This window comes from Astatotilapia calliptera, chromosome 5, assembly GCF_964374335.1.
Source record: "Astatotilapia calliptera chromosome 5, fAstCal68.1, whole genome shotgun sequence".
Lineage (NCBI taxonomy): Eukaryota > Metazoa > Chordata > Actinopteri > Cichliformes > Cichlidae > Astatotilapia > Astatotilapia calliptera.
The window spans coordinates 23,590,291-23,617,874 of NC_137426.1; the positions used below are offsets into that span (position 1 = coordinate 23,590,291).

The following is a 27,584-nucleotide window of genomic DNA, read 5'->3' on the forward strand; positions in this document are numbered from 1 at the left end:
GTTACAGTAAATCTCTTGGCAATGCTGCACTGTAAGACTCTAAGGGTGGAATGCAAATGCAACATTGCAACCATGCAGATCAAGTCAAACTTCCTGATGTTGCAAACATTTCTTACAAATTGCTATCTTATACGGTAACTTGATGTGTAATTGCGCATGCATGTGTAGGTGTGTCTGCATATGTGTGTGTGTGTGTTTGTCCTCTTGTGCACTTTATATGAAGGTAGGAAAATTTGTTCTTCTGTCTCAGATTTAATCAGTTTAAATTCGAAGAAATGTGCAAGCAAAAGCAACAATCTGCACACGTGGTGACTGAAAACCGTGTCACATACTTTTTCATTCATTTTATTCTATTTTAGTTTATTTCATCCTGCAAGAAAAATATTCACACAGACGATTTCAAACAGAAATTTATGTTTAACTTTTGAAGCTTCAGTTGGATAAAAGTAATTCATTTTCACATTGAACATTACTAAACAGTAATCAGAGATTGAAGTGAAGCACATGCTTCACTTGAGTACAAGTACAGATGCATGCATTAAAAAATAATTTTACTCCAGCAGAAGCACTGATTGAGCTTCTTTACTCAAGTAAAATTGAAAAAGTACTGGCTTTGAAATATAATCAAAGTACATGAAAATAGTTGAGGTTGACGATATTTCTGCCAGCTAATTTTTGCGAAGGAAACTGAAGCTCCTGCTGTATAAGGATAATAATAAAATTATATTATTAAATAGGAATTTAAACTTTATTTCAACCTAACTTTTAATTCTAATGAATGTGCTTAAACACTAGCTCTGTTTGCTCTTGCCTTCATTGTAGATGGGTGACTTTGCTTTCATGTGTAAACAGAAAAATGAGTAAAGTCAAGAGTTAAAGTGGGATTCAGTGGGTGTGGGAACCCTAAGCTAAGTTGCAGTGGTGGAACCTGAGAAAACAATCATTTAGAAACAAATCACAATAATTCATGTTGTGATCTCCAGTAGAATTTCTTTGTGTGCAGACTGTGATTAGCTTAGTGTTGCTGCTACTTTTGTGGATTTACACAACCGAGTTCATCAAGATATCAGCAGATGTTTCACAAACTATTGAGGCTGATTTCCAACCCTAGATGCTACAAAACTGATGTAAAGGTGAAAATTAGTGAGTTAATTTCATCAGTTCAATTTACTGTTTACTACCCTTGTTATACCTTAACACTGACCATGAACACCATGGCTGCTCTGCAACACAATGCATCACTAACCAGCGTAGCCTGCACTAAACTGCCCAGTGTGTTCATGCAACTTTTAAATAACACAAAATATAGATCAAATTTGCTGATGTTTGTTGAGTTGATAGAAAAATTACGTTTCAAAATAACTGCCATGTTACTCCATTTATGCTCCTTGATCTTAAGTGAGGCTCATGATACTGAGGTACTGTGATCACAGCATATAAATATCAACACCAGATATGCTGTCTAGATCATTCCGACCCACATTATCCCCCGAATACAGTGCTGTAAAAGATGCATAAATTATGTTGTTTTTTTGTTTTTGTTTTTTCCCCCCATTTCTTCATATGCAATAAGCACCCGTGAAGGATACCAACAGTAGAGATATTTCTGTTACAAACGAAATAAAAGTAAAAAGGTGTCAGAAAAACAAATATTCCAGTAAAACACAGATACCTAAATTCTTAAGTACGTGAACAAGTATTGGTATTTCATTCATTCCATGTCCAAGTCTTTTTAAAGAAACACTCAGGAGGTTTACACTCACACACTTCTATTAATTTGGTGAATTTAAGAGAGACAGATAGAACAAGATTAAACATGAACTGTCACACCAGTGGCTCCTTGAGGCTCTTCATAAAAACAGTGCAGTTTAGGAAGTAACGTTCACATCACATCCCGATTTGACCTTGCAATAGTTGGAGAACTTCCAAAAATCTCAAGAGCTACATGTCAGACTTAGTATGTGAAATGCTAAAGTTCATGACTGCAAAATTAAAAAACAAAAAAAACACTGAACAAGGTTTCTTTGGAAGGGATTTATGCAACAATGTCATTTTGGCAGACAGCACCAACGTGTAGATGTTTAGCCATAAAGTCCACCACTGCATTCAGCAAAAACCAGACACAAAATATCAGCACAAACACCTCATGAAGGGTTTATGATGTGGACTTGTTTTGCAACCACAGGGATTGGGCACCTAGCAAACATGAGACCATCTGTCCGACAGCTAAGGCCTGGCCCAAATTGGGTCATTTAACAGGATGATGATCCAAAGCACACCAGCAAATCTACAACAGAACACCCAAAATAGAAAAGAACCAAAGTGTTGCAATGGTGCAGTAAAAGTCCAGACCTCAGCTTGAAATGCTGCGGCAGGACCTCACAAGAGCTCCGCATAAATTAATGCATGCAAATCTTAGTGAACTGAAGCAACACTGTAAACAACACTGTGAGAGACTCATGAGGTCATACAGAAAATGCTACTGATTCATGGAGTGTGCTCAGTTTTTCAGATTACTGCATAGAGTCCTTTGAAAACTTTCTTTTTCACATGATTGTGAAAAAAAAAAGATGCTTTGGAGCTTATATAGTTGAAGCTCCTCCTCCTATAATCTATGATGGAGCTCTTATGCCTGGCAGACCATTCAAAATTAACACTTACAGATTTGGCTTATGGACATATTGTTCCTTTCTAAGCAGTCGTACAGATCATGACTTGTAAAACTACTTGTCAAATCTATGATGGTGTTCAGGTTTTTCTTAATGTTTCATTTACAGCATCACACATCCCCCCAGCCATGTCCATGGCTCTTTTGTGCTCTGGCCTCCTGTTTCTGTTGAGTGGTTTTCAGTCTGCTTCAGGCACATTTGTAGCTGATATGGACTATGGAGGCGTTCCTCTGTGGATTAACCGCCTGCTAGGTGAGCCCAGTGTGCTGAGTCTGCAGGGGCGAATGGATCCAGCCTGGTTCCGGGCTAATAATCCGCAGCTCTGCCCTGAAGAGTGTGACTGCCCCATCCAGTGGCCCACAGCACTCTATTGTGACCAGAGAGCTTTAGCACACATCCCTGACAGCCTGCCGGACAGAACTCAATACCTGTTTCTACAGGTAGGACAAACACTGTGTGCATGTGTTATCTTAAAGTGGTCTAGTGGAAACCAACTGAGGTTTCTCCTCAGTTTCCACTACAATATATTCTATGCTTTTCATCAGTATTAAATGACAAAATTCCTCAGGTAGTGAATTGCATTCTTATCAGGGCAACAACATCTCAACCCTGTCCTCTTCCGTGCTGGCCAACGTTACTGGGCTTCGATGGCTCATTCTGGACAACAACCAACTGGAGAGCGACAACCTGACGCAGGACTCTTTGCAGAGCCAGACCCAGCTGTGGTACTTCTTTGCTAACCACAACCACCTGAGTTCAGTGCCCAGCGCTTTACCAGCTGGACTCAAACAGCTGCGACTGGCCTACAACCAAATCAGCAGCATCAACCCAGAAGCTTTCCAGAACTTGCATAGCCTAACACTGCTGCTGCTGCAGGGAAACAGACTGAATACCATCACAGAGGGAGACCTCAGAGGTAGCGTAATGTGTCATTTCCTTTTGTTTGTTCATGCACACTTTACTTTAAACACGTATGGCTGGAAAATAAGAGAGAGCTCAGCCTGATACTGCTGACAAAAAAACAAACAGAAAAACAACTCGGTAATTAAAAGAAATTGTATTGTACCTAAACACTGCCAGGAAAGATAAGAATATTTTTACGTGTTCATCTCACTAGGAAATGTTTTGTCCTAAAATCTATTTTAGCATCGGTGTTATGTTTTGCATGTTTGTGTGTGTGTGCATCACTTCTGTCATGCAGGTCTGGTCAGTCTGAACCTGTTGGACCTCAGCGGGAATTCATTTTCAACCATTCCCAGGCACTTACCTTCCTCCGTTGAGCAGCTCTATCTGTCAAACAACTCTCTCACTGGACTGGATGTGGACAGTTTTGAGGGATTTCTCAACCTTAAGTATCTACGCCTAAGTCACTGTGGCCTGCAGAACCGTGAGGTCCACTCGCAGGTCTTTAACCACTCCAGCTTGGTGGAGCTGGACCTTTCATATAACAAACTCACTGCTATTCCCACAGTCCCCACCACCCTCCAGTACCTCTACCTGGAGGCCAATAAAATACAAGGTGAGGACTATACGTTCAGCAAAGCATGCACAGACATTGTAGAGGTGTTACTGACTTCACGTCTCCTAATATTTCATACATGTTACCATTCAACAACACAAAGCCCTGCTGTAATAGAGAAGAAATGTGGAAAGCTTTCACAGCCCATCCCGTTTAAAAATGGGCGGCTCTCCTTGCTGTATGCAGACATGGGAGGGGCTGGGTTTGGATGGTGAGGCAAGTATGAAGGCAGAGGGACAGAAGGCGAGACAAGGAAAGAAAAGGAGAGAAAGGAGGGTGGAGGTAAGAATAGACGAGGGGATATTAATTGGTTAGACGTGTGGAAAGTGGAGCTAGTGAAAAACAAGTGAAGGGAGTGCTATGGCAACATCTGTGATGGATTCGAAGGTAAGAGTGCCAGATGAGCCAGAAGCACATGCTGTTCCCCTCTTCAGTCTCCGCTTTCCTCTCTCTCCGTCTGCTCCCCATCAGTTTGATTTTTTTGACTTTTCAGCCAAAACCTGACTCACATGACCATTTAGCGGCAGAGAACTGGCACGCAGTTTTGGTTTAGCCGTTCAAGTTTGCTCTCATTTCTGAATGTGTGATGCAGCAGACAGTGGGGCTGTGTACCAGCGAGACAGACAGACAGCAAAATACTTCCACAATAACATACACCTCATCGTCTAGCAAGCAGCCTGACTGCTACTGCAGTCTTTGGCTGCCAAAGCGCACGCTCTGGCCTGAAAGACTTTTTACTACTGAAATGGCTCAGAGAAATATGAAGAGGGTGTTGTGGTTTCCTCTGTCTACATCTTTACTGCAGCACCTGTAAGATGGTAAATGCAGACTCTATGGGAAGAGGACGGATTTCTGCAGATTGCACAGTTCAACTTTGATCTCTGAACGTGACAAACACGTGGCACATGATGTGAAACTAGAGCTCTCCAGACTGGCTTGGTACCTATAATGTCTTGGCAAGACAGCATTAATCACATGGTTGTGACTCTGGTGAATAGAGATTATGAAAATAAAAATACCTTTCTGTCTGTTCACCACAGAGTTCAATGTGACCAGTTTCTGCAGAGAGGTGGGACCTCAGTCTTACTCCAAGATGAAGTTTCTACGATTGGATGGAAACAAAATATCCTACCATCAGCTGCCTCCTGACTGGGTGTTCTGCCTGCGAGTGCTTCAACGCATTTACGTCTGACTCTACTTTTTGAACACAAAACCAACACAGGGGTGCTCTATGTAACTGTCAACCCATCAAACCTCCAACCACGACTCAGCATTTCAATATCCATAATGTGAACTCTAACAGCCCAGCTTTAAAGCTTAAAACCAGAGAAGAGTCTGATTATGTGTTCAAATATGTAGATACGCAGCCAGGTGGTGGTGGTTAGAGGAAAACTGAGCTTCAAAAGATAGCAAAGCTTGAACTTAACCCTAAACCAGTGTTATTTATTGGTAATGACAGAGGTTCTGATCAAACCCTTTCTTATACTGCCACTGCAGCCTCGTGGCTTTCTCTCTTTTCCAAGTTCTGAATCATCAGGTTTTAAACATCTGTTTGTTATTAGTGAAGAGGAACAGTGACAACCCATCTCATTTTTGAGTTTACTGAACGATGTGCTCTGGTTAAACTGAGCTGCCCTTGGGCAAAGGAAGCACGTATGAATGGCAAAATTCAGTAGCTTTCCCAGGAGCGGATCTGACTCAGCTAGCTGCACCCTGTTTAACAGCCACACCACACCATGTGGAGCTGGGTGGAAAATGAACATGAAGCATGCTTTGACTTTGTAAACCTCTTTATTGTTAGATTCTTTAAATCTCAAGTCAACAACTGATTTCCATGATAAATAAAATAAAAAAATATATACATATACATATACATCACATGCGTACCTGTCTTTTTTTCAAATATACAAGCAAAAAATAAAAACTCAGTATGTATAAAATTTGTGATTTAATTTTTATGCAGCTACATCATGTCAGCAATGTAATAACTACAAACTGTCTATTTAAACTTTTCAATCTCCCCACAGTGATGTCAGACCTAATAAAGCCTAATGAGGAAAACACAGAATACAAATGCAGTGAAGACCACAGTCCTTGGGCTGTTTCTCGATACCTCGAAAGTACTTATTGCAATTAGACTGCCACTTGTGCACAACATTTCTGCACTCTGTTGTCATTTCCCTGTTTATTATGCGTCTAATCAGCTGATCAGAGCTGGTGGTGGTGAATAACCTTGACTGGCATAGATTTCAGTGAGGCGAAAGAAAAGATGTAAAGATGCCGATAGGTGTAAAACTAGTGTCTCGAGGCAGCTGGTGTTCTATTTGCACTGACAAAGTGGGTGCAATAATACTTTTCATTTTCTAGTTCTGTCACAGACTGCAGTGAATACTGAGAACTGTGTGGGAGTTACATTTGTAAAGATAAACACAAGGCCATCGACTCAAATCAGCACTGAATGTATGTATAATTGCGATTTTGGTATTTCCCCAGTGAATTATATACTGCTGACTATTATCAAATATTAATACAACTATTACTAATAATCTAAGATAAAGGAAAAGTATTTTCTAATAAGAGTCAGGTAGAACTCTCATAATCGTAATTTCCCTCATTTTCCAATCATTGTGACACAGATCATTTCTGAGATAGGTGCGTCATCAGTTTAAGAAAATTCAATTTAATTCAGTAAAATAAGCGGGAAAGATTCGCTTAGCATAAGCAAAGATTTGAAAACCTGAACTAGATTTGACCAAAAAACAAAAACAGCACACGACATGATTTCTTTAAGCGAATAAAATGAACATTTAATCATTATTAAAGTTTATAATACTTAAATACAGATACTCAGAACTTTAAAAACAGTACTTGGGTTTTTCTTTTTCTCACTAAATCCACTACCATATTTTCCCAGTGATGCAATTTCTTCCAAACGCTGCATGTTTTTGATGGTCTGAACATACTTGTCCAATGTCTGGACCCACTTTTACCAGAGTCAGGAGTCACTCACACAGACTTCCTTTGAGGGATGAGCATCAACCATAAAAGAGTGTACAAATTTGTTCCAGTGACAACCAGCCGGCAGTCTGCTGGCTACGTATGAAGTCATGGTGGAAGGAGACAAAGTGAAGCAAAAAGCTTGCTGGTTCGGTGTTGCTGTTGAGGGACTGTAAACACAATACAAAACCACATCATGCTGTCTTAAAGTAACAGTTTAACATTTTCAGAAACGTGCTTGATCACCTCCTTATTTTGAGTAACAGTCTTTTCAGAGCTGTGCTAATAGTCTCCACTTGTTTCCCTTGTTTTTGCTTCGTAGTTCATCAACATATTTAAAGGGACATCAGTCATCTCATCGTTCTGTTATAAAAAATCAAAGCTTTATTTCCCCAAATTTCCACATATATACTGTTAACATAGGAGGAGGCCAAATAATCTTATCTTCTGTGAAACTTTAAAGATGTCAGCAGTTCTACAATCAGCAGAAAATATATTGATCTTTTTACCTCTTTTTGTTGTCACAAAAGTTGGGTTTAAACATGTAGGACTTGCTATGGCCATACCTGACCCATCCATCTAGCCCAATCTCCTCCCTGTGTAAACATGGTGGCTCTGTGATAAGATAACCTTAGATTCACCTTTGGAAATAAAGCATTATAATTATAATATGAATAATACAGTTCACTGTATTTACAGGTCTTAACTTGAAAGGCAGTCAGAGAGAGCACACCATCACTGAACCCAATAATCGACTGTTTTCTGACATATTCCTTCATACCGCAAAAATGGTGGGTGATATAAAGAGTTTTTAAGATGTGGTTCTGAGTCTGTGTATCAAAGCTGATTTTGATAGAGATCTTGGTGACGTATCACCTAACTTCATATCTGGCAGCTATGATTAGCTATGACGAATTTGCTAATGTGCTAATAATAAAGAGTGGAAAATCAGTGTATTGTTAAATATCTTTTTTATGCAATCACTGTGCGTGATTAGAGTGCCTAATGCACTGACAACAGGAATTAAAGGCTTCCTCTTTTGCCCACGCTCCACCTCTCCCTTAACTTCTTGCTTGTAACCTGACAAAATGGTATTGTACATACTGCAACCTCCTTGGCAGATGTAATAACATGGTTGCACTAATGACCTATGGAGAGCGACTGCAGTAATAATCTTTACTTTTTTTAGCTTATTTTTTCTGTAAATCACTCGCCCTCCCACACTTAAACCAGACCTCTAATGTATTCCTCATTTTCCGAACCATGAAGCATGATGATCATAAATAAGCCACGTATTTATTGGAAGAAACTGCAATTTAAGGGGAACCACATTTAAAATATGGTGCATATTTTGTTAGAGTGAGCCATTAATAGTGTCTCTAAACCAACACCTGCACCTTCTTAGATGCAGGTGTTGGTTTGTGAGATTGCCAGATACAGAAGAGCTCACTGTGGAGCCAGATGACACGAGTTAACGCCCTAAAGGCTGCTTGAAACACCACTGAGAGAAGAATCAGCGACTGAAGGTGCTGTTGTTGGTGCACTGACTGCAAGTCACTGACGTGGCAAATGTCCTTCACTGCAAAATAATGTGTAATTTTTGCCTTTTCTACTTCCAGACTCACAGATTTGCTCAAAAGATGACCTAAACAAAGTGGAAAGATTGCAAAATGGATCTGGAAAAATACAAAAGCAGCTCTGTGTATTCATTTTTTTCGGTTTCATGTTTGAATAAGTATTAAATTTTGTAAAGAGACTGAAAGCTCATGTTTGTTTAGACTTTATTCATAGTCAGGAGTATTATCTTTACAGCAGAACAAAACTCTGGCTGGTGAAATCGTTAAGGCTCTCACCATTCCTCTCCTCTGAACTAAACTGTGCCTTGGAAACCACCAGTCAAAACAATCTGCTATGAAGTTCCCTGTGGTGTCATAACAGCAACATAAAGAACTGCAGAGCTCAGGACGCTTCACATATCACATCCCCCTGCCCGCAAAACTGTCCCGTCAGGTGTTGGAAAAACTCGCCTCTTTGAATCGCCGATTTAATTCACTGCCGTCAATGATCTGTTTTACCATCGCAAATATTTCTGGATGGTTCCCAGCTGCTTCCTGATCTGTTCTCCTTCTTGATTTTGAGCTGCTAAGAAAAATATGTTAATGTAGGAACAGACTCCGAAGCCTTGGAGCAAGATTTCTCAAAGTGCTACAGAGTTTTATGACATTGTTTGTGTTGATTTTATAGTCACAGATTTTTCTGTATTAGTTCATTGTCACTGGCTCTAACCCATATTACACCACGTTCTCAGTGCCAAACAACAGAGAGACAGATGACAACTGAACACCGGAAATAGTTGAGAAATTAGCACCAAAAACGCACACTTCTCCCTCCCGTATTTGGCCGAGGAGAGTGAATATTGAACTTGAGTCATCGGACTCCACAGTCAAAAACTCAAATAAATGACAGCGTTGCATCAAGTGTGCAGGAAGTGTAATAACGGGGCTTTTTGCTAATGTGTGAACAATGTGGAAACTAATGTTATCTCTTATTGTTATTTGTTGTTGCGGTGAAACTGTGGGTAGAAATGGCAATGCATTAGCGCAGGATGTTGTCTTGCTTCTTCAGATAATATTTAAACACTTGCTGTGTTGTAGCTGACAGCTCAGACCACAGTTCATTGCACGCAATTGCTATTATGGTTAACTGAAACTAAACTAAAAATAAGATTAGATAGATAGATATGAAATACCATTTTAGCTAAATTTTGAAAATGCAAAACGCTTAAACTACTTAAACAAATCAATAAAAATGTCTCACTGATGAAGGTTTCATGGACGTCTCTTGCAAACAGAGTCATCTGCTTTTGAAAAAGTTCAGTGTTTTTATTGTAATACCTGTACTGAGTTTCAAAAATATTGCCTCTGGCATATGCCCTCCATACAATAATAAATAAAAAGACTAAAACTAATGCTGATAGTAATAAAAAAAATTAACTAAAACTAAACATTTTACAACAATAAAAATGAAAGTAAAAGAAGAAAATCCATTCTGGAATGTGAAACTAAACTGAATTTAAAAAAAAAGAAAGAAATAAAAATATAAACTAATTAGAAAGTACCTCTGTTGAAGTTATACTTTTTTTTGTCAAACTGATGAAAATGAGGTAAAAGCTCCTCCTGTGGCTGTGTCCACATCTACAAGAGAATGAGGAAAGAAGAGAAGCTATGGGTTATTTAAATGCCAGTTTAACATAGCTGACTAAGTTATAGTGCCATGCCACGGTGCATTCAGAAAGCAGCACATCAGTAAGGTTAAATACTCACTGGGCCATTAGTTCTGGCTTATGAATGACTTTCCAGTTCATCTGAAAGATCTTGGGGTAAGTTACAAATCCTGTCACATGTTCTTCTACTTGTTTCACAGCTCTTCCCTGTTTGTCTTGTCTTAACAGTGAGGGGATGCTTTGGAGAAGTGAATTAACCCCATATTTAATCGGAAAAAGCCAGAGATTGGTGGCAATGAATTAACCGGATTGTTGCCAAAATATCAGCATCTCTGTCTTTATTTATCTTCAAGGTAAAAGACTGGCTGACTTGTGTGTCCATAGCTGCGCTGCAGGTTGTGTGTGAAGTACTTGCAGGATAGTGAATTGGGTAATTGTGTCTCTGCCCACAATTCCCCCATAAAGCCACTTTTCCTTAAATCTGTATTAAACAGTTAAGGAAAAATTATGAATGTGCTCATGTGCCAGCCCCCTATAGTGACTAATAGAGTAATTATATATAAAGCTGATGGGAACCGCCCAGCTGTGTGAAGAGTCTGTTGCTAGGCACAGATGGTAGCTTGGAATCCAGTGCAGACTTGCATGGGTCTGGTGGTTTTGGCGAGATGACTGAGGAAGCCGTTAGTTACATTTACAGGCCTGTTTACAAGCAGGACTAAGACCTCCAGCCCTCTCATTACACACAGACACACACACATAAAACTGCACACAGATGCTGATTGTGCTGTCTTGTCCTTCCTTAAAGGGTCCCTCCTATTGCATGTAGCGCAGTAAGAATTTCTTCTGTTACTTATGGCAGCAATTACTTTTTACTGAGACACTTTCACAAATAGGAATGGCCATAAGCTTACAGTAATGAGCCTCAGCAAAATGGAGGGAAATGCATAATGTTCATAAAGTTTCTGTTAGTGAGCCTGGAAGCTTCAGCCAAAGAAATGAGTAATAGCACATTGCTCGAACAAATGCCAAATTTGCATTTTAGTCTCAGCGTATTTTATTTATTTATTTTGTTTTTAAGATGCTTCAGAAAAATGTGTGCTCTAATGGATTTATTGCATTTATACTGATCAGAGTCCTCAAAGTTGTCATATTACTGAAAGGTATTGTTTATAACTCGGGGTCCTGAGGTTTTCTCACAATCCCTACGCCTGTCTGAGACCCATGTTTGGGCAACTAGTAATGCAGTACAACTCAGATTAAACTTAGCAATTGTGGTTTTCCTGTTTATTTACCTAAATGATACTTTCATTATCGTCTTGACTAAACATTACGGGAGACAGTAGGTGGAATGGGGGTTGAGGTTGCTTTGTCTGAGTGGGTAAAGGTGTTAAATGTGAGGTTTAGGGTCCAGGTTGAATATGATATACGTGTGTTATGTGTGAGCAGAGTTTGAACTCTTATGGGAAGTGTATCAGACATTCCTCATTTAACCTACGCAGCCTCACATGTGAAACACGTGCAACGTACCCAACACAGTAAGGCCATGTGCAAACATGCAGATAGCTCTAGCACCGGTATCACGCTTACACTTCATAAACATTGGTGTCAAATGCAGACGTTAAGCATGTTCATGCCAGCCCACAAGTTCAAGCAGAGCAAGCGTCCAAGCAATGACAGCTGTGTCAAGCTTTAGATTTCTTAGCATGTTGAGACAGTGTGCATAATGTTAGTCAGTGTGAAGGCTACCGATGCACAATGTCAGGATCGGCTTTCACAGTGTTGTTGCTTTAACGCACGCCAGCTAGAAAGACATAAGCGACACTAACAGCAGCTTGATTAGCTGTCATTTCAGCCTGCTTAGAAACGCTCATTAGTCAGAATATGAGAAACCTGCTTCCATCTATCTCTGTCTCATAAGACAGGCAATTCTTAGTAAGCCTCCACAGTTTACAATCTAAACTGCACGTGTAGGAATGAAAAGCTCTTACTAGAAAGTAGAGTTTTAGTGCTTTAGAGGAAATAAAGTGCTATTAAAATACGCAGTATATGATAGACACTGACATTTAATTATTTGCTAGGTACTTTGTTTCTGTCAAAAAGTGCTGCGATCAATTATGGAGCACTGAAAAAAATTCACATAAAACCAAAACTAAGTGAAAAAGCAGAGATAAGACTGAATAACATGCTTGAACCGCAGCTATGGAACAGTGCTGCTTGTTTTTATGAAAGCTGTCACTGGTTTAGCTGAGGAATTTAAACACCCTCAGCTGTGAATTACACCTGATCAGACCCATGCGTCACAGGGCTAGTACTGTATAGCCACCCTGGCATCACCCACTGGTTTTGTGGAGAATCATTTTGAAACCTCCAATTCAGCAGATCAACCACTACCATCTATACTGTTTGTGTGTGTGTGTGTGTGTGTGTGTGTGTGTGTGTGTGTGTGTGTGTGTGTGTGTGTGTGCTTAAACTGTACACGGTAAATGGAATTGTTCTTATATAGAGCTTTTCTACTCCACATGAGCACTCAAAGCCTCAGGTCCTGCATACCTCCTTCACACATTTAAACATGCACTTTTTTCTATGCTCGATTACACGAGGACACTGCATGTTCACGCTGTAGCCACTTGTCAAGGCAGACGATAAACATTTTGTAGATATTAACAGAGTTAATAGATTAATCAAGACTTCTATATAACCCCGCTTCTCCTTCTACCACAGCCCAAGGGCAAATTTCTGGTATCGAAGTCTCCAAAGATACATCGTATTTTAGAGTAATGCTCAAATATTCAAAGAAGCGACACAAACAAAATATTTTAGTCACATTTAAAGGAAAATATCACTAACACATGACTTACTGATTCAGAATGGGAGTGAACACTGTGAGTTGAAGTCTGACTATGTTTGATTGAGTGCAACGTGATCTTTGATTTGGAAATCTTAACTGCGCAGGAGGATCCTTTATTTAACGTCATACTTGTGAACCGCTTTTTCTATTAATGTATTATGTACTATGATTCATAGGATAACATAAACCAGATCTGACCTCAATTTTGGGAAATTACTGTGTGACAGCAGCCAAAACATGTCATTTCATGATTTCATATACATTTTGAGATCATGAAATGCTTCATCGGGTGCTTTTGGAACCCAGACTGATGGTGCTCAGAGTGTTTTATTTCACTTTTATCGTGACCATGCAGAATTTGTCCTAACTAGCAATAAAAGACTGAGTTTATCAATAATATAACACGATTTCTTTGTGTGCATTTAGGATCCAGCTGATGAACAGCTACTGGGACTTTATCCTATAGGGTAGACTGCCACTGCATGCTTTACTGTTAAAGCCCTAAAGGAAGACACTTAGCACAGAGAGTTCAGCGTTTATGACCAAAATCCTTCTTTCATATTTCTATAAACATTACTTTGTTTCAATAACACTGTTTATTTATGAGTAATTAGAAAATAATTTGTGCAATCAGAAAATGATCTAAGAGACGCCAGATTTGTCTTAGCATGAATCCTTTAAAGTCGAACACAGAGACTTCTACAAAACCCCTGTTTTATTATAAACTCTTGCCATTTGCCAAAAAAAAGGCATAAAGCGACTGAGAGCTTTGAAAATAAGAGAGAGGGTGTGGCCTTCAGAGCTTAATATACAAACACGCTCTCCTAAGGGATTTCATATTATCTTGCTGTTGCAGCAAAAAGAAAGTTGTCTGTAAATGTTTGGGAGAATATTAGTATTCCTCTCACTGGACTTCCTCTGGGAACATTTCTGGCTAAAACTAATATGCAACTCCATTAAACCAAATAGTTCAATCATCCAAATCACTCTCTAGATGACAGAACAGACCGTTCTTGGAAAGTTCTCACATTATTACACACACCAAGTCATTTTGGGGCTGAGCCAGCTTCACTCTATCCATTTGCTAAGAAAACAGCTGCAGCATGTGATACCTCTGGTAAGGAGTACTGCTTAAAGATTTCCTACTGTAAAGACAAGGGTCTGGCATTATACACGCCCCTCTTCTCGAACCAGCAGGTTGAATTCAGCTGTGAAAAACTGAGAGCCCTAACATCCATTCACCTCTGTGCAGGCTCTGGCTGTACTTGAACACTGCAAGGCCAAGCAGTTACATTCCACAGGCCATGTGACTCAGTTTCCACATGCAAAACAAAACCACACAGTTTGATCCTCAAAGGCTGCTTAAGCTCTGATACACACAAGAAGAAATGATGCAGATGTATGGTGTCTAAACATGTCAGTATTTAGATGGTGAGCATGCATCAGCACAGTTGTGAAATTGTGGCAAATACAAGAATCACCATTTCAGACACAAAAGGTGATAATGAATGACGTGCTTCACAACTGTACTGTAGGTGCCATGAAGCCACATGAGAGGTTTACTTAAGTCAAAGATAGCTTATTAAACATAAATCAAAATGCAAACATCAAAGTGGGGCGATGTCACTTGTCTCTCTCTCTCTCCCTCTGCCCACTTTTCTTTCCCATCACCCCCAACCGGATAGAGCAGATGACTGCCCCTCACCAAGTCTGACTCTCCCTGAGGTTTCTTCCTGTTAAAGGGGAGTTTTTCCTTACCACCGTCACCAAATTCTTGCTCATGAGTGGGTGGTGTTGCTGGTGGTGGGAGTGTTGTGCGATTGTTGGGGTTTTCTTTCTTTCTTTCTCTTTATTGTAGGATTTTTACCGTAAAACACAAATCACCTTATGACAACTGTTGTTGTGCATTGGTGGTATATAAATAAAACTGAATCAACTGAAGTGGTTTTCCTACTCATTCTGTTCAAGTCAAATCTTTATTGCAGTCACAGTTTAAATGGTGATCAGTTCACAGAATGCAGTCTCCTATTTCTGACCCCTCTTTTCTGCAGTATTCTCTATCGATTTGGTGCTGTTTTTTTCATCAGTGCCTACAAAAAATAAAAATAAAAATGGATTGGATCACGTGGCTCTCTTGTTACTGTCCAACCAGTCAGGTGAAAGTTAAAAAGCTAAAGAATTATTGACTCTGCCTTATACTTAAAACATAGATGTCTTAACATGCTGCTATTTCTCTTTGTTGTGTTTCTCTCATCTGTTGCACTATTGCAGGGTATGAGTACATTAGTCCTACAACATTAGGACTAGTTAACACCCAGATTTTTCCCTTTTTCACAGATGCCCACCTGTGTGTAGAGAACACTGCAGCCACAGACCAGTTTTGTCACATTTAGTGTGGGTCTAGGGCCAAACAGCAGCAAGAGAAATTTGTGGCGGGCTACCTCATTCAGAAAAACCCTTTAATTTAATTTAGAATTTGTTCAATTTAAACTCTGCAACAAACTGGCAATCTGTCCCGAGTGTACCCCACCTTTCACACTAAGAATGCTAGGATAGGCTCCAACCCAACCCCCACGCCAGCAACCATGAATTGGTTAAGAGAGAGAAAATGGATGGGTGGATGTTCAGTGTAAACTTCTTGGTTATTGTGTTATTTCCATGATATATGAAACATTAAACAAATGTTGGACTGGTGCTGCTAATGAGCAGCTGTTTCCAATAATGTCATCCTCGAACGCTGCAAAAAAAGAGAGAGAAAAACTCTTACACAGAAATTAAGTCGCTGACGCTGATTAGAGCTGAGTCACTAAACAACTCTCACATGTAAATGGTGGCAGAGCAGATTGGGGGGGGGGGGTGACGTATTTGTTACACACACCCGTTTTGCAACCTGTTTGTTAAAGTATACTCTCCTTCCTTAGCTGGAAACAGTCTGGTCCAGATGTTTGACCCGACTGTATCATAATCACTGACTGAGTGGGAGACAGGAGCGCGGCGGGAAAAGGAAGCATGTGTGTACATGTGTCTTAAAGACATATCCCCACATATGTTCACCTCATTATCATTCAGCTGCAGCTCACTCTGCAGGAATGCAGGGTAGCAAACACATGTCCACCTCCAAACCCCTGGTGACATATTAGCTAAACACACACACATGCACACACACACACACACACAGACCCTACTTCATGCCACCAGCCCCACTTCCTGAGAGCCCCATCACATCACCCTCCACTCCACATTTGGACTTCGAAAATCAGACTGCTTTCGTGTACTTACACTAGAGGGAAGGGGGGGAAGAAAAAAGAAAGAGCGTGCCTGGATATTTAACTGACACAGAAGAGATGCCATGGAGTCAGCGGAGAGATGCTTCTAATGAAAAGCACATGACTGGATCTGAGTGCAGTCATCTAAACAATGGCGGGGTGGGTGGGAGACAAAGAGGAGATGCAGTTACAGCTGGGCTTTCCCTCACAGAGGTCCAGTGTTTGTTTCTCAAAGACTACAGATACAGAAACTAAGGCTTGTTGCAAACACGCAAATATGGCATGCAAACACATCATGGTGCCCTGGTGTTTATGTATTTAGTTGTTTAATTTTTCAGACCTACACACTCATCATATAGTTGACAAAAACAAAATAATAACAAACTGTACAACGGTTCAGACACATAAAAGAGCCGGTGGTCTACCAGAAGGAATTAAGATTAAACCTCTGTGGCTCTGAGCCAAGCTAAGGGGGTGAAAAAAAGAACCACTGTGACCTTCAGAGGGAAAGAAGCCAGGGAACAAACCCAACAGGCAGGCTTGTCCACCAAAGGAGAGCGAGAGGGGGAGAGAGAGGGAAGGGAGGGCTAGGGACCAGAGGAACAGAGGAAGAGCAAGAGGGAGTGAGGGAGCGAGGGATAGGAGAAGAGTGAGAGAGGCAGAGAGAAGAAAAGACACAAAACTTGTGACTTGACAAAAGAGGGCAGGTACCAGAGGCAGGTAAGACCCTTTATTTGTTGTTTCCACTGAAGGGACCTGATGAGTAAAGGTAAGAATGCAGACAGAGTTCTGTGCATGTGTGTGTGTGAGTGTGAAACAGAGAAGCCAGGAGAGGCAGTGAGGGAAGTGTTTGTGGACAGAAGGGGAATCCTGGCACGGGCACAGCTGGGCCATGCTGCCGAGTTTCTATAGAAACAGTTTGCCATACAAAGTGGTACTCTGTCCTCCAGGGAGCTGCCACACGCTGTGACTCTGCTGCTTTTCTGTGCTGCTGCACGCTCACCTTGATTTCATCTTTTTCCATTAGTGAGTGGAGAGAGCGGCAACTGCAGTGCAAGTGAAAATATGCAGACTAGAAGAGCTTTAGCTGCTGTTTTTTTTACAAAAGAAATGCCATATTGCTCACTTTTGGCAATCAGATGGATCCCCGGGGGTTTTAAAGGCGGTGCACAAATACATTTTTGGCTTCTTCTGTGGTGAATTCAGATGGATGCAGTTCCTACATGGGTGTAAACTAACAGTTTAAGAAGCTGAAATGGAACGTTCTGGAAATGGTTTAAAAACAAGCATGGACTGAAAAAAATGTGCAATCACATGATGTGCTGACATAGGAAGGTTTGTGAAGTGTGTGAAGAGTTTGAAAAGAAAAACAGCAGCTACTTTGGAGCTGGCTGATGGCGATGTGTACAAAGACGCGGGGATGAAAGTTTCCAGATTTCTGATGTTCGTTCTTCTGCTCTCAGCTATGTTGACATTATATCTACTGTCGTTTGGCTTCTTAATAAATTTCTCATGTTTTATTAGAGCATCAAAGAGCACACTTAGTTGGAGTTTTCGTATTTCTAAATGTATGGAAAACATCTGTACATGTATATATATAATATACACTAGATGTTAGAGAAAATCTTGGCATAACCTTTGTGATTATTGTGCTTAGTCACAGTTACAGGACTCAGATGAGTGAAGTCGACTGGGGATGATGTAACTTTTCATCATGACTTTTTTTAAAAAGTGGTTTTATGAAACACTAGTTTTTTTCTTTCTTTCTTTTTTTAGTAAAGGAACGACGGGCTGTTCTGCCAAAAAAAAAAGGTTGGAAAGAGCTCATCATCAGTGATGAAAAGGGCGTTATGAAACTGAAAATTTTTGAGATATAACCTAAAACTCACACTAATTCCTAAGACTTTCTACTTTTCCTTTAACCAAATAATTCTAAACTTTAAATATATATATAAAGCAAACTGTTTAATAGCTGCACATGAAAAATATCAGCAGTAACGTAAGATTGTGTTATTTTTTAGTAATGTTTAACTTTTATCTCACCAGTACTTGGATATATGTTTTTAACCTTGCAAACAGCTGTTGAGAACGTAATACCACCACTTAGTAGGTCCACATGGTTTTCATCAAGTCCAGTAAGACAAAAGTCTCTGATGTTTAAAATATGCAGATCCAGTTCAAAGTCACAGTAGATTTTGTTTGTTTTAAAGCTTTGCAACAGAGTGTTTGTGTCATGTACTAGCAGTGATCTCTGTCCTACCATCCTAAGTATAGTTCTCATGCTGATAACGATCAGATTAACTCATTGAGGTCATAAATAACAAACTGGTGAATCAGCCATTGTGGATATTGAGTCTTTAATTGTTTGCCAAACTTCTGGTCATAACAGCAGAACGACAGGAAGGAAATCTGGCTCTGGATTTAAACGAGGGGTTGCAAGGCTCTGAGAGGGAAAATGAAGGGAATGCTGTCAGAGAAATGTTCAGATTTGTTATTTCAAGCATTTTAGATATGAGGCTCATTCCTGCGCCATGATTTATATCAAACTGATCAAAGGCAAAGAGAAAGAGCACTGGAAACAAATGGTGCCTCTGTGATGAGAGTTTGTTTTTCTAAATCTTTGTGATACTTTGTGATACTGCACACGGCCATTAACAACCAGAAGAGTCTGTTCAGTGACAGGTTGCTTCTCCCCAAGACAAGAACTAACAGACTTAAAAACTCCTTTGTCCCACACGCCATCAGACTGTTTAACTCCTCTCTTGGGGGGAGAGGGAGGAGAAACAGGAGGACAAAGGAGGGGGGAACAACTAAGCTGTAGTGCCTCTTCACCTCACTGTGCAATACCTTTGTGCAATACTTTTGTAAATAGTAAATGGTGCAAATAGACCTCAATACTTGAAATGTGCAATTCACTTGTATTTTTATTTTTATTCCTATTTATTCTATTTATCCCCTTCGTATATTTTATTTATATTTGTCTCTGTATTTATATGTGTGTGTGTGTGTGTGTGTGTGTGTGTGTGTGTGTGTGTGTGTGTGTGTGTGTGTGTATAACATTCTGTAACTGTAACTTCTGTCGGTGCTGTGCTTTTGGAAACCCAATTTCCCAGAGGAACCCACCCGAGGGATTAATAAAGTTCTATCTTATCTTATCTTATCTTACTTATTTGCAGGCCTTTGCTCATGATATAGAGGATAACGATTTAGCCATAGTTACCATGGCCTGAAAAAGATCGTTTCACTTTGAAACGTGAATTAGATTCACTGAAGGGTAAATACCTGGAATGATAAGCCAAACAACAGCGTGTATGTGTGTGTTTCAGTCTCAGTGTGACGTAATTTCATTGTCCACATACAGAAAAAGTATCCCTCTCCCTCCTGATTTATTAATGTTTTTGCATATTTGTCACATTTTCATGTTTCAGATCATCAAACAGATTTTAATACCAAAATACAGTTTTTAAATGATGGCTTCTCTCAATAAGAGAAAAAGTTATCCACACCTACCTGGCCCTCTGCGAAAAAGTAATTGCCCCCCAAATTTTAATAACTGGCTGTGCCTCCCTTGGCAGCAAGAACTGCAATCAAACATAACTGATGGCAGGGATGGGAACTGAGAAGAATTAACTGATTCCATTATTAGTATTACTTATCGATTCTCACTGGGATCTCACTGGCTTTGTTTTGAGAGTCACCACCATCTCTAACCATCATGTCAATATTACATTCATGCAAATGAATTGCTTTGTGCTTTGTCAAATGTTTGTGCATGTTGTGGAGTTATTTCTCCCCCTTGTTGTGTTCAGTGGTGGGTCATTACTCAAAAAAGTAAATATTACAAATATTACACAGAACACTTTCATTAAAGGTGATGCAGTACATTACTTAGTTACTTACTCGTTACTTTTTCTTTTTTTTTCATAAAATGAGCTGAAAAGCTTTGCCTCATAATTAACATTTAACAAGATACACCTTCAGGCTACAGTCCTACACACCAATGCAAATCTTGATCCTAATGAGGACAGACATATGAACACAAACACAATGCTGACAACACAACACAAGCAAAAAGAGACTTTAAAGTGATTGCCACAGTGATTCTACTGTAGAAACATGAACAGGTAAAAACTGCTCATCATTTTTTTTTACCTGTTGAAGTTAAGGGTCTGACTCCTGGGCTTGGGCATATACTCATAACATCTCTCTGTGTTTTTGGCTAGCTTAGTATTAGCATGCTGTCTGTACAGGTGCTTGCAAAAACCTGAAGCTGTGTTAGCAGCATAATGCAGCTGTTTCTGTCTACTGTAACATCGTGCTCTCGTCCTATTATGCAATGAATTGAAAGTAAAGTCCATATCCACGCTGCAGACTGTGCCACTGTTTTCCTCCTCCTGCATGTGAACTTAGATCAGCTGATAATCAGCTGATTGTTGTTTGAGTGCTACAACTGATAACAGTGATCCACAGGCAAGCAAACCAACAATTCCAAGAAACTGAACTACTGGGAACTAGTTCTCTGCAAGAACTGGTTCTCGATTCCCTTCCCTAACTGACAATGATGCTCTTACGTTGCTGTGGAGTAATTTTAGCACACTCTTCTTTTCAGAATTGTTCCAGACACATTCAAGGGTCTAAATCTTCATTTTTTTTGTACTTTTCTGAGCCATTCAGAGGTGGATCTTGTGGTGTGTTTTGGACTATTGTGCTGCTTAATAACCCGAGTGAGGTTAAGCTTCAGGGCACAAACGGATAGCTGGACCTTCTTCGGGACTTTCTGGTAGAGAGCAGGAATCATGGTTCCATCAATTACGGCAAGTCGTCCAGCAGCAAAGCAGTCCCAGACTATCACACCACCATATTTGACTGGTGGTATGATGTACTTTTGGCTATGTTAGTTTTACACCAGATGCAACGAGTCCTGTTAGTCCACAGAATATTTTCCCAGGCCAGGTAGGTTTGGCTATTTTTTGTTTTCCCTTAATAGATGCAATCATCATTTAAAAACTACATTTTGCATTTACTCTGGTTATTTGAGTCTAATGTTGAAATGTGTTTTATAATCTGAAACATGCAAGTGTGACAAATGGGGCGTGGGGGTAAATACTTTTTCATAGCACTGTAGCTAAACCGATTTGCTCACAGTTGTTATATATTCTTAAACCCCGTCAGTTACAGAACATGTAAAAATCACCTCCCCTGTCCTCTCATTGTGAAATGCAAGCTCATAGGTGTGCCTAAGATGACTCCTTGTATGATCAATGTGATGAACTATACAAAATGGAAATTCCTTTTTCAAAGCAACTTTGGAAAATTCCTCATGCACACACAAAACAAATCCTCCTGGTGTGAAATTTTAAACACACACTGATTATAAAATGCTGTAAATACATATTGAGTTCATGAGAGCTTCATTCCAGTGCGCCTCCCTTTTGTTGACATATTTTAACCTTGCAGGCTTGCTTTCTCTACACACCTCCCCCCTCTCGACCCATGCTTACAATAGTGCCTTTATCCTTTCATAAGCGCTCATTTCCTGTATTAGTATCTGCCCTACATTCTCTTGAATTTAATCAAATTAAGGATGTATGGCTCCTCCTCAGATGATCCCACCTCTTCAAACACAGATTACGTTACCGAGCTACACATGTCCATCTTACATTAGTTTAAACTGCAATAGAAGTGTGGAAGCAATACTTAAGGTAGGCTGGGGACAATCTTGGTATATAAAATTAAACCTCAATGTTTTTATAGAGTCAGGTGAGCATTGCTTCATGTAGGCCTTGGTAATGCTGTTTCACTCAGTTCAACCCTGAAAACTACCTCTTAAAATGGGTCGAACAGTAACCAGCTTTAAAGTGGAATCTTTCCAAAGGGAAATACAAACTAACGGATATTTTTAGTAAAATCAGAGATAAGATGAATGCCCTGGATTGCACGTAGCCTTGTAGGAAAAAAGGAGGGTTTGTACACAGCTGAGTCATTACACCCACATGGAGAAAGAAGCACCAAAAGGACATATTCTAAGGAGCTTGGAAAGAAAAGCATCTGAACTTCTTTAAGTTGCTTGAAGACGTTTCACCTCTCATCCAAGAAGCTTCTTCAGTTCTAAGGTCAAATGGTAGGGAGTCCCAGATTTAAACCTAGTGGGAGTTTCCCCCCAAAGAGGGACAAAAGGGCCCCCTGATAATCCTCTACCTAATCACATGAGCCAAGGTGTGAAAATGGGTGTGGGTCACAATCAGCCAGGGTTTCGGGTGAGCTCATTGTGAAACCTGGCCCCACCCTATCATGCGATTTCCTGAGGTCAGATGGCCCAGGATGGGCGTTAAGACGTCTGGGGAGGGAACTCAAAACTGGATTATAGATGGCAGACAGTTGGTGTCGCAAACCACCGCCTCTGTTCAAAGATGGTCGCTCACAGTGGACATCCATGGCTTCTTTCACTCCTCTTTCAAACCATCTGTCCTCTCTGTCCAAGATGTTAACATTGGCATCCTCGAAAGACTGTGTATGCTTGGAGAAAGCATGACATCCCAGCTCACAATGAGCTCACTTGAAACCCTGGCTGATTGTGACCCACACCCGTTTTCACACCTTGGCTCATGTGATTAGGTAGAGGATCATCAGGGGGCCCTTTTGTCCCGCTTTGGGGGGATACTCCCACTGGGTTTAAATCTGGGACTCTCCGCCATTTGACCTTAGAACTGAAGAAGCTTCTCGGATGAGAGGTGAAACGTCTTCAAGCAACTTAAAGAAGTCCAGACACTTTTCTTTCCAAGCTCCTTAGACTACAATGACCTGGATGACTGAGAACCTTCACAGACACAAAAGGACATATTGTACTGAATTAAACTATTTAGTTTTTCTTTTTGTTTTTTTGAAGCATCTTTCTTCCTTAACTTAATGCCTTTCACTTTGATTACTGCAGAGTCAGTAGAAATCACTACTTACACTTTATGCTTTTCCTAGGACAATGAAGGCTGGTGCAAGACTCCTGTCTGCACTGACTCTGCTCCTCCTACTGGGGGCAGTGTTCACACAGAGGCCTCGGCCAAAGAAGCCCACCAGGCGCCCAGCTACCCCCAGAAAGCCTCCTGCTCGTCTCCCAACTGTACCACCCCAGCCTGAGCCCAAGGAACCAACAGATTTCCCCCCACCCATCCTGGGCCCACCTTCCATCTTTCCTGACTGCCCCCGGGAGTGTTTTTGCGCCCCAAGCTACCCGAATGCGCTCAACTGCGAGAACCGGAACATTCGTGTAATCCCAGCAATCCCATCCAGGACTCACTACCTGTATCTCCAGAACAATTACATCTCTGAGATAACCTCGGAGCCCTTCCTCAACGCCTCTGAGGTCCGCTGGATCAATCTAGCAAACAACCGTATTCATCAGATAGATAAGCAGGTCAGGGAGTTCACCTCTATAAATGCTCAGGATTTAAAGAAATAGAATCACTTTACTACGGTTGCTTTGCATCTATCTCTCACGCAGGTGTTTGAAAAGCTTCCAGCACTTCTGTATCTCTACGCCCAACGAAACCAGCTTAATGAAGTCCCTTCAGGCCTCCCAGAAACTCTGGAACAGCTCCGCCTTAGTAGGAATCGTATTTCCAAGATCCCACCTGGGGCCTTCAACAACATGGGGAGCCTGACTATGCTCGATCTGTATCACAACCAGGTGAACCTCACTGTTACAACACTGTGCTATCTAGACATGTATGGAGAACTAAATCTCTAGCGTTTGTGGAGCAAATATGTGATGTCTTTTCTGTCAGCTGAGTGACAGTGGCCTGGGTAAGAACAGCTTTAAGGGCCTTACGAACCTGGTGCAGCTCAACCTGGCTCATAACACGCTGAAGAAGATGCCTACTAGTATACCAACCAGCCTCGTGCAGCTTTTCTTGGATAGGAACCGTATCGATGACATCCCAAAGCAAGTATACGGTGCACGCATTGTCCCAAAGTTGATTATTCCCACTAAGAATCTTTATTATTGTCTTTTTTCAGAAACTACTTTGACAACCATGCTCACCTGGCTTTTGTGAGGCTGAACTACAACCAGCTGAGTGATAAAGGAGTTCCCAAGAATGTGTTCAATGTCTCCAGCCTGCTAGACTTGCAACTGTCCCACAACCAGCTCGCTTCGATTCCTTTGTTCAACGGTCACCTGGAGCACCTGCATCTCGACCACAACAGCATTGAGAGTAAGTAACCAGCAGCCACGTCTGTCCCAGTGAGTGGTCATCACTGTGCTAAAGCAAGGCCTCCACATCAGGGAGCATAACCACAGTTTGTCTCAACTTGGGCTGAATGTCAGGGCTCTTCATGTAACTTCCAGCAACTTGCAGCTGTGTCAGGTCACCTTAGCTTCTCAGTTCAATGTGGTCTTAGTGTTGTCCATGTCTCCCTGTTTCTGTTTGGATCTGGTGGTGTAGCAACTAAACAAATAATATGTCGTAGAGTCAACCCCCCCTTTTTAACCTATGCATTAACCGCTGTAAATTATCTTGGTTAATTATACTCAATTGTCTTGTGTCCTATGCCGACTTTAATGAAGACAGATCAGTGTAGTCTGTTGACACTACAGCTGTAATTTGATCAGCGTGCAACACAAACCGAAAGTATTTTTTCAGGGTATTCTGTTATACCTGTTTCTGCGTCATGACTACAAAACTACTTTGGCTTCAGGCCATTTTTTTTTCAACTTCCACTGAAGTTAATTATCATGACGAGATGTGTCCTCCTGTTCAATTGTATTTGGAATTATTTTAAAAAATATGTTTCTTAGTTATTTTGATGCAATAATTTAAGGGCTTACACAATGCAATCTTCTTCCAGACCGTTAATTCAATTCAATTCAATTCAATTTTATTTATATAGCGCCAAATCACAACAAAAGTCGCCTCAAGGCGCTTCATAGATACAGAGAAAAACCCAACAATCATATGACCCCCCTATGAGCAAGCACTTTGGCGACAGTGGGAAGGAAAAACTCCCTTTAACATGAAGAAACCTCCGGCAGAACCAGGCTCAGGGAGGGGCGGCCATCTGCTGCGACCGGTTGGGGTGAGAGAAGGATGCTGCTGGGTTTTGTTTTGTTTTGTGGGTTATAACTACATATAACTACACAGTTAGAAATGCATTAATATTAGTGGACTCTGTAACACAACAGCACATTTTCAACTTGAAACGCTTATATGTCTGAGTATGTGTCACATTACAGAGAAAAATCAGATGTGATGCGATTTAAAATACTTACCTACTTGTGTTTTGCAATAAAGTATAATCAATTTTACAGTTGAGCTCTGTTTAAAGGTGTGTTTGTTTTTTTCTCAAATATACCCACTTCAGTATCATTTAAACACACTCATATTTCTGTCTTTTTTGTATCCTTTTTTTTATATTCCTAAAAACATTTCTCATGCTATTTTCTAAGTTAAAACATCATAAAAAATAAAGATTTCTTCTGAAAATGTATGCTAAGCATTGCATGTTTAAATAAAAAAATTCACATTATGCATAATATTTAAGATAATTATCTTCTCAGACTATTATCAGGCTATACCCTGCTCTTCCTGTATGTAAATTGCTATAATGAAATAAATTATACAATAAAAAAACAAAACTGTCAAATCTAAAATAGCATATTTTCTTATTTATATGCACATGTGAGCACTTGAAGACTAGATCTTCATGACTGTGTATTTTCCTGACAGACATCAATGGCACCCAGATCTGCCCATACAGCGTGCAAGCTGACCCGAGTGATATGAGCCAGGTTCCCAAGCTAAGGTATTTCACATTATGTCATAATGCGTGTCTCAGCACTAACCTAAATAATGAACTTGTCTGAGCTGCGTGACCTGTGTGTTAACAGGAAGTAAACAAGAACAAAAGAATTTTGTCTGGAAATGCCAAGTTCAAAGAGTTAAAATCCCAATGACATATTAGATACCTGCTCTGTTGTTTTCAGGTATCTCCGTTTGGATGGAAATCACCTGAACCCTCCCATCCCTCTGGATGTCATCATGTGCTTCAGGCTCCTTCACTCTATTGTCATTTAGGAAAACCATGCCTAAAGGCATGGGGGCTTGCACATGCAGTACTGTGCAAAAGTCTTGAGCTACGCAGCATTTCTTTATATTTTGCTAGGAAAGTGTGAAAAATGTGCTTTCTTCTCATTTCTTTAAGTGGTCTCCAGAAATTGTTGTCCGGGCTTCTTAAAAGACATTCAAAGCTCTTCCTTGAATGTTGGCTGCCTTTTGTTCTCTTCCCTATCAAGAGGATCCCACACTGCTTCAGCAATTTTGAGGTCTGGGATCTGGAGAGGCCAATCCAAGACTGACAGTGTTTAATTGGGTGTTTTTCTGTCCTGGTATCTTTTACTGCTCTGGCAGTGTGTTTGGGATCGTTGTCATACTGAAAGTTGAAGCTTCTTCTAATCAGATACTTTGCAGAAGGTACCACGTGGTGGATCAAAATCTGACCGTACATTTCTGTAGTATTGATGTCAATTGATTTGACAAGATCCCCAACACCACTCGCTGAAATGTAGCCACAAGCCATGACAGGGCCTCGGCCATGTTTGGCTGCAGTCACAAACTGTGTTACATCTTTCTTATTGACTATAATTTGAACTAAAAAATTCAAATTTTTGTTTCAAAGAAGACCCGTTGGGACTGATATTTGGTCCAGTTCTTGTGTAATTTGACATACCTTAACATTTTCTCCATTTTACTTCTTAACAGCCACTCTTCCATTTCTTATGAGGCTTCAGTGAACAGTAAACGAACTGAAGGGTCAGATGCATCTCTCAGGTCATGTTTCAGATCTTTGCTGGATTATTTGACCTATTTCTTCTGAATATAACTTTCAGAAAAACTTTTAAAAGATTTTAAGATCTTGGAGAATTGTTGCTCACTGCTATAAAGAATTAAAAGAAAGTCTGGCTCCAAAACAACAAGAAATGAGGGGTGGCTCAAGACTTTTGCACAGTACTACTGACACACACACACACACACACACACACACACATCCATGAAAACATAGACTCACTTTG

General features: G+C 40.4%; 2 protein-coding genes across 6 annotated transcripts in view; both read left to right on the plus strand.

Annotated features, from left to right (window-relative positions):
- Positions 1-6,061, plus strand: part of LOC113022661 (lumican) — a 35,268-nt gene extending 29,207 nt beyond the window's left edge. For all 4 annotated transcript variants that reach the window (XM_080301359.1, XM_026168289.2, XM_026168287.2 and 1 more), the window contains 4 exons: positions 2,778-3,109; positions 3,261-3,585; positions 3,871-4,188; positions 5,229-6,061. In XM_080301359.1, the coding sequence (XP_080157485.1) occupies positions 2,778-3,109; positions 3,261-3,585; positions 3,871-4,188; positions 5,229-5,380 (1,127 nt within the window). In that variant the 3' untranslated portion in view covers positions 5,381-6,061. The remainder of the gene's footprint in view (positions 1-2,777; positions 3,110-3,260; positions 3,586-3,870; positions 4,189-5,228) is intronic.
- A 10,965-nt stretch (positions 6,062-17,026) lies between these two features.
- On the plus strand, positions 17,027-27,415 carry prelp (proline/arginine-rich end leucine-rich repeat protein). Of its 2 annotated transcripts, none has more exons than XM_026168294.2 (7): positions 17,027-17,242; positions 23,495-23,930; positions 24,018-24,203; positions 24,301-24,458; positions 24,533-24,729; positions 26,242-26,317; positions 26,499-27,415. In XM_026168294.2, the coding sequence occupies exons 2-7, from the start codon at positions 23,499-23,501 to the stop codon at positions 26,587-26,589; spliced, it is 1,140 nt and encodes a 379-aa protein (XP_026024079.1). In that variant the 5' UTR covers positions 17,027-17,242; positions 23,495-23,498; the 3' UTR covers positions 26,590-27,415. The 2 variants fall into 2 exon arrangements, with proteins under 2 accessions (XP_026024079.1, XP_026024078.1); XM_026168293.2 differs by lacking the exon at positions 17,027-17,242 and adding an exon at positions 21,297-21,475.
- The last annotated feature ends 169 nt before the right edge of the window (positions 27,416-27,584 follow it).

Coding starts and splice junctions, on each gene's coding strand:
- prelp (XM_026168293.2), top strand. CDS start 21,414: ATGTTAGTTTTACACCAGATGCAACGAGTCCTGTTAGTCCACAGAATA. Junction 24,459..24,532: donor CGTATCGATGACATCCCAAA/GCAAGTATACGG, acceptor GTCTTTTTTCAG/AAACTACTTTGACAACCATG. Junction 26,318..26,498: donor AGCCAGGTTCCCAAGCTAAG/GTATTTCACATT, acceptor TGTTGTTTTCAG/GTATCTCCGTTTGGATGGAA.